This window comes from Trichoplax adhaerens, genomic scaffold (assembly GCF_000150275.1).
Source record: "Trichoplax adhaerens TRIADscaffold_38 genomic scaffold, whole genome shotgun sequence".
NCBI classification, from domain to species: domain Eukaryota; kingdom Metazoa; phylum Placozoa; class Uniplacotomia; order Trichoplacea; family Trichoplacidae; genus Trichoplax; species Trichoplax adhaerens.
This window is the reverse complement of record NW_002060978.1, coordinates 192,108-203,173: the sequence shown is the minus strand read 5'-3', so window position 1 is coordinate 203,173 and position 11,066 is coordinate 192,108. Positions and strand designations below refer to the sequence as shown.

The window sequence follows — 11,066 nt, the reverse complement described above, 5'->3', positions numbered from 1 at the left end:
GTTACAAGAAATTACATTTTTTTATCTACGACTTTCATCTGCTATAGTATCTGATCATCAAAATAATTGCCTTAGATATTTATTACCGCATACATGAAATTATTAACTAATCTAAGTCAAAAGTTCAAAAATTGTTTTCTTCTCGCTAATTTGCGCCCATAGAAAGTTTAAGAACCGCAATTACAGTGTTAAACATATTATCATTAAAGGCGTAAAAGCTAGATTGGCGAACTAATTTTTTTGAAGCTGTAAACTGTAACTTACGCGTATATGGACTAAAATTCGCATTAAAACTATAACGACAATGTTGATGTTTCGGGAGATTGAAGGTCTTTCATAATTGCAATAAATGACTAGAGAAATAAATATTGAAACAGTAATCTTTATTGAGCTAGCATGAAGAAGATAACCATTTGAGGTTACAACGTGAATGCGACGTGGCTAGTCGAATAGTAAGGCAAAATAGGTAAAGAGTGCAAGCTTACCGTTTTCTGGCCTAACGGACAAACGAGATAGATGCATGAAGATAGCTTTAATAATGTAACAAGCACACCAGAAGGAAATTATTTTTAGAACATAAATGATGGCAGTTAATATCACGGTATTTTGCCATGATGCAGTACGCTATCAATAGATCTCAATATTTGATGCAAAATCAGCTATAGCAATGGGATAGTTTAAGCTGCTGTAAGTCTGATATTCACAAATAGGCATCGATTTTATATTACATCACCTGTCCTACAGATCCAATAGTATTATGATTTATTCAACGTCGATGAGACTGTAAAACTTCCTTGTGGACAACGTTGTGTGTAATTTGATGTATTAATAGGACATTGTTGGTGAATCTTAGCTATTATTATTAGCTTGTAATGACGAGAATTACGCTTGCAAAGCAAATATCTTTAAATGATCTACATTTTCAATGCGATTTGCGATTGAGGAGAACACATCATCTTGATCAATATTATCATTAGGCTCCTTCCAGTCGAATAAATAACTTTAAAGACTTCTAACATCATAATTTGACGTTGTGGATTGATATCCTATTAAATTATTCCAACATATGATTTAATTATGAGATAGATAGAATAGTAGGGTTATATTTTCTACCCTAATCTATAACGGGAGATTAATTTAACTAGCTCTATCCTAAATCTCTTTTAATCTATGGTTGCTATCGCGTTCTTTTTTAATGATGAATAGTAGCAACAACCATCTCATAAAAATCACAATCAGTCGATATCTCACAATCTACAAGAGAAATAGTCTCTTAATTAGGCATTATTTTAAGGCGATATTGATGCAGAAACGTCATAAAAAATAAACAAGTCGATTGCCAATCGCTATTAGTGTAATCGTAAAGTTCGCTCGATTTGTTAAACTATCGATACAGAATAATGATGATTTTATAGTATGAAAAAATTGTGTTGTAGATTATTGAATGTGCCTCAAGTGGAGCAAAGCAATCTTAAAGACCGTTGATTAAACAAGATTATTGCCTAATTTACAACCACCACAATAAAGGCTAAGTTCTTCGCTACTGTTAAGCCCCTTTCGATGCGGATCAAGGTCTAACATAATGCTATAACTTACTTGTTGACACGTTAGTTGATTACTCGATAGATAACTACGAATAGTTATCCAAGATAACGCTCTTATTTGGTTTCTATACTTAAAGCAGACTCATCAATGGCGATGGATGGCTATTCCTTATTATTGCCTTTGCTGCAGATAATACAAACTACCAATTAGTTAATTCTGGTTGAAAGAAAAATCAACCATGTTAAGAGTTACAACAATCACACAGGCACTGTGATTAGATAACTCATATTGTATCGCCAATTTGATTATGGATATTGAATACAGAAACATAAGGAGCAGAAATTAATAATTTTACATACATATACCCCAAAAAGTTTAACTAAGCAACATTTTGATTCCCTCATTCCAATTCTAGATCTATCGAAAATTGAGGTGACCATTTGCTAACTCAAATAAAAGTTGATAGCCTAAGTCATATTATTTTCAAGTCTATTCTAAAAAGATTGATTTCTCTCTTATATCGTGTTATCATAAATCTATTACTTCGATCATCATTACTTACCACTTAACATGTAGTTGCAATAAATTCTCGCCTATGTACTATTAGAAAGCCTTTCTAATGTCACCTCTACGTTATCATTTAAACTATTATGTCAAAACCAAGTAAACATTTTCCATTCGATCTGGAAGCAATGCAATCGTTACAATTTTTTTTCCAGTATTAGATAAAATTATCCAAATAGAATAAGGTGTGGAGAAATGTAGACCCAGTACAGCTATGAAATTCGATACTATAAATAACCACGATGATAAATTAACGTTTCAGCCACTTGTATTATTATGTGGAATAATTCAAAGAAAATTTTAGCCCATTATTTTAATATCGCATTTTAATATTGATAGTAGTTATTTACGCTTCGTACAATTGTAAGATAATTCTAGCATTCCTTATTTTCACCTTGATTCTGTTCTCCCTAAATGAGTTTAATATTGCAATTAACCATATCTAGTTGTTAAACTACGGTATTTTAAGAGTGATGTACACTTTGGTACCATGCCAAATTAAAGTATCTATGGTGATAAAGACGCCATTAATAAAGACGACAAGATAAGCTCGTTGCTGCTAGATTAGAATTGAGCTCCAATCTCAGTACCACTATAACGCTTTATTTGAACATAGCCTATTGACTAGATATTACTCTACTTACAGTATACTATAAGTTCTAGGAAAAACTTATAATCCATACAATCGTATAAGCTTAACTATAACTGGATAGAAAATTCGAATCAGTATTAATATGAAGTCTTGGCTTCTAGCGGTAGTAAATCATGCCATTTACATCAATAGTTAATCACGACAACTATTGTATGTGATGACTGCGTAGATTCTATTTATTATTGATTAATACAGATTAAATTATCCCTATTTAATATAGATAGATATAATGCAATCGTGATAAATAGAGCAGATTAAAATATGAAGTATCTTCAATAACATCTGGAAGTGTTTGGATAAACATATCCTACTATAAAACTGTGATATAAAGTGCATTCGATTACCTAATCCTTCTTACAATATGTTATTCTATACTAATATATTGCATATAATTGGTTTTAAAAATCATACTGTATACGTGAGAGAGATAAAAATTTAGTCATTACATTTAGATGTGTTGTCGTAACAGAGATTATCAAAGATTATTAATTGAAAGCTATGATTAAAGATTGAAAATATCTATCAGCTGATTAATTCATAATTATTGCTTATTCTATACCGAAAAATAAAGCTAAAATCAGGCATTTATCTACAATCGGAATTTTAAGATTTCAATGTCATATTCGATCAATTATCTACGTAAAAACGGATGCGAACATGTGCAATATCTACTGCATGTAACTATTTTCGATAATAAATGATTACAAGAGTATTATCGGATCAATTCATGTAAATCATTTACTATGTCCATGCTTTAATTAGTCTAAGCTAAGTTTCATTTTACTTTTACCTCGAAATAGGGCGAAACTGATATAGGGCCTAAACTTCCCATTTGTAAAAAAGTTAATCTAGCGCAAGTAGTGAAAAGGAACTTGTAAATTATCTGTGCTGTTACTCTTCGTAATTTTTCTTTCAAGGTTATTCAATTCTACTTAAACGTTAAAAGAGAGTTATCGCTTTTTTCATAGCCACGAATGAAGGATATGACATTCCATTAGAAGTAAGCTAATTATTAAAAGAGTTTCATTAGCCAAAACAGCTGTACCATGCTTTCTATTTTCATTTTTCAGCTTATACATGGGTTGGTGCGTCAGACCCAAGAGGATTCTTTTCCGGCAAAGATTCATTGCGAGTTAATTCAGCATGGTCATTAACACGATGAGTTGAGCTCACATTGCTTGCTTGATAACTAAACAACGACTCCGTTCTCTTATAATAACCCAAAGTTAAAATGTCAGCAATGGCATCTTGGAATGACTTATTAAATATCAAGCAGACAAAAAAGTTTTGGCAACTGTTTAAATAGGATAAAACCTTGCCCGTCTGACCAATATTGATATAACTAAGGTAATCTTTATAACTTTTAATCCAAACCTTATTTAGACCGGCAACATTTAAAAGTATAATTGAAAAGTTATGTGGAAACCAGCTTATAAAAAATAGGACGGTAATGGTCAATAACATATGGATTACTTTTCTATTTGTTCGCTTGATCGATTTGGAATAATTCTTCATTGTCGACTTTAATGTCGAATCACGCTTACGGTTACGTAAAGTTTGATAGATTTTAAAATAGCAATAAGAAATAATAATTAAAGGCAAAAAGAAAGCGAAAAACATGAATAAAGCATAATAGATTCGTAAGTAGAGCTCGGATTCCTCTCTTGATCTAAATGTAGGTTGACAATCGTGATTGCTTAGTATATAGGGTCTTTTTAAGGTATAAACTTGAAACGGCATATGAATTATTAACGGTATACAAGAAGCAATGGAGAGTAACCAGATTACCCCTAATCTCCAAAGCGCTCCTTTGAAGTGATAATTGCTGTTTAACGGGTTAACAATAGCTTGATATCGTGCAAATGCCATTAATGTTAACGTGTAGATGCTGCAGCAAAATAACAGTTTCTCAACAGTAATATGAATAACACACAAAAATCGACCCAGAAACCAATAGAGGAACGCAAACTGAGCAGTTCGACATGGAATGACTATTGATCCTGTCAATAAATCGACCAGAGCCATATTGAAGATATAGTAGTTAGTTACAGTCCACATGTTGCGGTAGCGATTGCGTATAATAGCTAATATCATGATCAAATTTGAGATGACACAGGCTACTGCAATAATGGAAAAGGTAATACCAAAACCATATATCTGCCGTTTTGTAACATAGGAATTAAGTTTAAATTGGTCAATAGGTTTGGTTGTTGATTGGATGGTAAGGTTGTCCATGATTGCAGTTTAAATCAATCTACCAATGTTTTACTTGAATCAGGTTCAACAAATGATGTCAGAAAAGTAAGCTTAAACTCTTTAATTAAGTATTAAAATTGACAATATCAAATAATTGTATTCAAAATCCAGTCCTATAGCTAAAATAGACTAATTTCTTGGGAGTTTAAATGGTGAAATAATAATTACCGTTCAAGTTACTATATCGGAGGTAATAATTAAGTTTTTTCATCAATAGCTAAAAATCGAGTTATGGACTTATAATTAATACAAATTGCAATTAATATTGAATTAGTGACTACAGAAATCTTAAAGAATATTGATTAATATAGCAATGATATTATTATATTCGTGTTAGCTTTGGGTCGAAATTGACACATCAGTTATTAAACTATAATAAAATATCATAAATTATTGAACACCTGATGTAGCTCTACAATTTCCTTAAATTCTTGCTTAAGAAATGCTACGTTAAGATATTAAAGTTTAAAGAAACTATTTCGAGTCCAAATTAGCATTGGAAATTATAGAAATTGGAATTAAGTTGAAGATACCGATTCTAAAGTTTTATTACAGTTACCAATGCAGAGTTATAATTTAAAAGAAATGGTCATTCCAAGATTAGCGACTTGCATTAGCAAAGGAATTAAAGTATTGCTAGGCGAAGTTGGTGGATTTCTTGTTTATACTTGATGTCCGCTGTTCGATTTTATGAAGAATTGATAAGTAGATGGATTATTTGCGGTAATATTCAATCCAAGTCACCCTTTGACTCTAATTGAATTGATTTGAATAGATGTACCCAGAACCGATGGTATTGTGATTTAGATTTAGCCAAAATGTTAATCTACTATAAAATATCTTTGACAAATTATCACTGGTAAACTTCTTAATACTTTCGATTTACGGTTCCGCTTTAGCTCTATAATTATACTGTACAATATCGATTCTTTCAGTAATAGCCAATAAAATGATTAAGATCGATTGATTGATAGATTACGGAGTCATTAGGATCGGTGGCTGATGTAGATCGTATAGCAGCTTTAACTTGCAGTAATAAAAGTATCATTTACAAAATAAATAGCCAACCTATCATAAATAGTATTAAAGTTTAGAATACCAATACAATCAGAATATTTAATGGCAGTATCTTATTTAAAGTAAAATTATATCCTATTTATATCATTGAGTCTGTTACAATTAAAATTTTTAAAAGAGATCGAACAAGAACGTTGATAGTCAGCTGATTGCTCTGAAATAAAATACGATAACAAGAATAATAAGGCAGCTGATAACTGATTAGTAAAATAATTACAGTAACCGTATCCTAACAGAATGATCTATTCAAGGCTTGAACTATACCACATTAAATAAATAGTTGTAGCAATGCACCTTATGTAATATGATAACGTAACTAGTCTATAGTAATAATGTTGATAAAAATATCCGTTAAAAAAAGCAACAATAGCAAATATTATTTCTAGAATAATGATTTGAGTAAAATAAGTTTCTTCTAATGATACTACACAAGTTGATATGTTGTTACTAAAGAAAAAGGACGATTTTAATTTGACTAACTGATGTTCAAGGTGCGGTGTAGGCAGTGAAAAACAGATGTAAGAAGTGTCTTAAATATCTTTCCATCTTCTAAGATTGAAACTGTATCTAAATTTAATAGCATTAATGATGATATATTGTTCAACATTGAAACAGGAAAATAAGAAAAATATAACGCGTAGATTACTTATCCAATGGCATAAAATTGTAACCTAAAGACTCATGTAATATGCACTTTGTCAATGTTTGTAATTACATAAGCTAAGCAAACTGATGTCTAATTCTTGAGTTTATGCAATTGAAAATTCTAGTCGCTAAAACATTTAGTAGCTTATGTAAAAATGAGCCTGTACCTTATCTATCCTGCAATATTAACCTTCATACACATCAATTTGGAAATAGTGAAAACAAATTTGATACCGATTAGAAATTTATCCAGTAAAACAAAATATTGAAGTTTACAATCTTTTGACTATTAGCAAGTTCTGCTTTAACTTGGCAAAATGATTAAGAATTGATTTCTACCGTTGTAAGAAGTCATAACTATCAAGTCAGAAAGAGCAATTGAGTGAAATAAATGATCACTGGAATATGGTTTAAAATTAGGAGTAAATTTTATATCTAGTGATTGATGATAGAGTAAAAATAGCGGTTGAAATAAATCGCCAATTTCTGTCCTCTACTTCCTCAAATCAGACAGCATAATAGATAGAAGACAATAACACAGTAGAAACAAAGCCCCATCTATGGTTAAAGAGGATGGAATCATTGAAACAAATAGAAAATTTACAATATTCCTAGAAATGCCTGTCTATTCTGTCAATGAAGCGCTAAGAATCTCCTGATAAAGAAAAATTGGAATAAATGGCTATGAGGTGATAATGATCGACGATTGTTTCAATGTAAATAAGATGTTAGACTAAAGATGGAATACTAGGCGATCAATTTTAAAGAACAGTAGCTGTAACGCTGGAAAATCCCTTTATGTAGAGCAGAATGATGGCAATAAGGAAGTCGTTGGCCTTACTAGTATTATAACTTCAATACGAGGTAAATTGTAGTACATAAGGAATAAACGACATAATGGTTAATCGGCGATTAATGTTAAGTGTCGAAAGATCAGCTCAAGGTTAAATTGACGATAGAAAACTAGGACAACGGTCTAGGATGTAAGCAATCTAATCAGGGAGGGGGATTACAATAGATAGTTGCTCACCTAGTTAGATCGAAAAGAAATTAAAACAATCGGGTTAACAGAAGCCACGACCAGGAACTAACCGACAAATACAGCAGTTGTAAGTAGGCAAGATGGCATGAAAGAAATAAATAAAAGAGGAAATTCTTCCAATAATGTTGATTTACTCATTCATTTAGTCCATATCTAAATCAATCGGCAACATCTAAAACCCTGATCTTTCTATATTAAGATTTCTTCCACAGAAGATGAGGTTATTTTGAGTCGATAAATGAATAATCAATTTCCTACGTCGGGAGTTCAGATGATGATATGAAGGGAAATAGAAACTAATTATAGATCAATATACACTCACTGATATTGCTAGATTCAAGCAATTATCGCCATTAATGGAGTAATATCCCAATATAGCTGATTTTCAATATCGAATAAGGTCATTACGATTTTATCCAATGAGAATATCCTTCATGAAATAATCTGCTGTTGCAGAGTCTCTATCCTAGGAGGAATGGAAATTCGCGCATAATACACGGCGTCTAATCCGGTCTCGAAATAATTAAGGCGTGAAATAACTCACAAGACTCTAAGAATGATAATGTGACCCAATTGAACGGATGGTAGAATAGAGAATACTATTACAAAAGTACTGAGTAATCATAAAGACATTGACGAATAAGAAATAGATCTTCATGTCAACTTTTTCTGTGTGGTTTATTGTTTGGACTATCCAAAGAGTGAATAGCAATTAGTCATCTATGAGTTAGAATGGTCAATAAGTAAAGAGGATCTTGCCTCCATATGTATACTAACTATCATGCCAAAACAAGACTTTGAACTTTATAAATTTTTAATACCGCCGTGCCATCTATCGCGACGAGAAATAGTTACTTTGTATGGCTATATTTCGCGTTCATTCATTACTAAAAATTTATTCACTATTCAATTCTACTATATGCGTAAGCCCACAATATCAATAAGACTCGTTTCAAAAGCTTCAAGTCTTGAAAAGACAGAAACTGAACGGTGGTAAACTGGTAAAAATAGTTACTATCGCCAAATAAGCACGACTGAAATTCCCCTCTAAGGTAAAACTTTCTAGTTTAGTAAGTTGATTACGGTACCTTATGGAATAGAAAATGAAACCGATCACGAAGTAAATTAAGCCTATTATAGGAAAATATCGTAATGAATTTGAAATCCTGACCGTTCTAAGCCCATAATGTAACTAGAATTGTCGCTGATAAATTAATAAAGAAGTTTGGAATGAAATTATTAACTGGCTTTGAATGATAGAAATCTGATAACGATAACCAAGATGTTTATGGGACTAAATGAACGTTGTACATAATTATAGAAATAATACTAATAAAATGAATATAAACCACTGCATAACCGCAAACAAATCAAATCTAAACATGATGTATCTAAATACAGGCTTATGTAACATTAGGTCTTAAGAATGTGGAATGAATTGCTAAAGATAAGTATTCGTATGATTGGTTTAAACTATATAAAAGCGACAAAGAAGACAGTTAAGTTGGCTGCTTAGATAAATGGAGGGAAAATATGAATAAATGAAAGTAACGTGAATTAAAACCGCTATCCGTAAACTCTAGTAATAATAAAAATAGATCCTTAGTAATAAAACGATTGGGGCTAGAACTAATAATCTCTTGATGATTTCAAACCTTGAATCTCAAAAATAATGAACAAATTTGCCGAGGCCAACACGATCAGAGCCCCATCTCATTTGTATCAATATCTTCAAAATATATTAATCCATTTAACTGTCTGCCCAAAATGAACTTACGAGAAATTAAAGATATGATTACAAATAGAATGATAGCCTACATTATCCACTCTAACTATCAACAAATTACTGTTGATATGTTAAGCGATATAAAGGAAAAACTTACCGCTTATATCAAATTCAATTAACTAAAGAAGGTGAGCGCTAATATCATCTGATTTTCACTACTTAAATTGGTAATATAATGATGAAAGAGTTGATCTATTGCCGTTTACATTATCAAGAAATGATTATAATTAAAAGTCAATTAAGAACTTAGGGAAGATGAATGCTACCATCATTTGATCTTTACTACTTAGATTTGTACTATATTGACGATAGAATTGATCTAATGCCCCTTACTGGACCATCAAGAATTGATTATAATTTAACATCAATTAAGAACTACTTCTCAATTTTCTAAAGTACGAATCAATAGTCTTTACAACATTTAAAGTAGATGTGTGTTTCGCTCGCAAAGCACCACAGTTAAAGCATATAAATAATATGAGAATGTTTCCAACAAGCTGCGAAGAAATAAAAATGAAGCACTCTCTGTAACATCCATTGAAAGCTCAACTTTGTTACCTAATCAAATTCAACTCTACAAGTACAATCTCGGTTCTTTCTATCTAACTTATTAGTATTATCTTGGTTTACAAGCACCAGATTGAACAAGTTCATTATCCATCCCATTGACTGAAAGAATTAGCATAAAGTAGCTATCAACTTGTAATGGAATATAATGATCATTTCTTCATTCGAATGCACATCTTTCCTGCTCCAATTACCAAATTTAAATAGCACGTAACCTCTCATTTAGCGTTATAGTATTGAAATAATTATGAAATGACCTTACAATTCATAGCTAATAATTGACAATATTGGCACTGTCTCCTATCCATGGTAAATTAAATGGATGAATAGATCATTAATTACGACTGACAATATAAACCAACAAATTAATCAACATAATCATGATTAACAACATCTCGTTATTCTAATTCCCTACGATGTGAATGTCATCTTGTCAATGGATTTTGGCCAAAGGATAGCCCTTATAAAAGCCTATTCCACTACTGTTGCCATGAAATCGATCATAAATGGTGTAATTTATAGCTGTTTTGTAACAAAGAAGAATTCTAAAATAAAAAGCATTCTATCCTTAGCAGCGCAACCTTTTCAAGAATAGTGGAAAATTTGAACAGCATTAATAAATTAACGCGGTGTGAGACTCATTCGCTACCGATGCTTTACAACAGCACTAGTAATTATGAAAATGGATAGGTGATAATATTGCTAATCATGTTATTATACAAGCGATATTGTGATGAAGAAAATAGCTGGCGCTTAATACAGTAAAAGACAGTAGAATTTTAAATATATAAAATCTAGGCATCGCACGATGGTACATTTCCTTTCGTTGTCGCTTACGTGCAATACAGTCAAAGATTAGTAATCTAATATTAATTTTGGTTATAATGCTAGGAAATAAAGTAGGATCAGACAGTGTTACGATATATCATGAT

At 31.3% G+C, this 11,066-nt stretch overlaps 1 protein-coding gene across 1 annotated transcript; it reads right to left on the bottom strand.

The window, feature by feature from the left end:
- Positions 1 to 293: 293 nt before the first annotated feature.
- On the bottom strand, positions 294 to 4,786 carry TRIADDRAFT_62222 (uncharacterized protein; the record flags this gene model as incomplete). Its single annotated transcript, XM_002118140.1, has 4 exons — positions 294 to 353; positions 486 to 530; positions 3,552 to 3,609; positions 3,858 to 4,786. The coding sequence occupies 4 exons, from the start codon at positions 4,784 to 4,786 to the stop codon at positions 294 to 296; spliced, it is 1,092 nt and encodes a 363-aa protein (XP_002118176.1).
- Between the last annotated feature and the right edge of the window lie 6,280 nt (positions 4,787 to 11,066).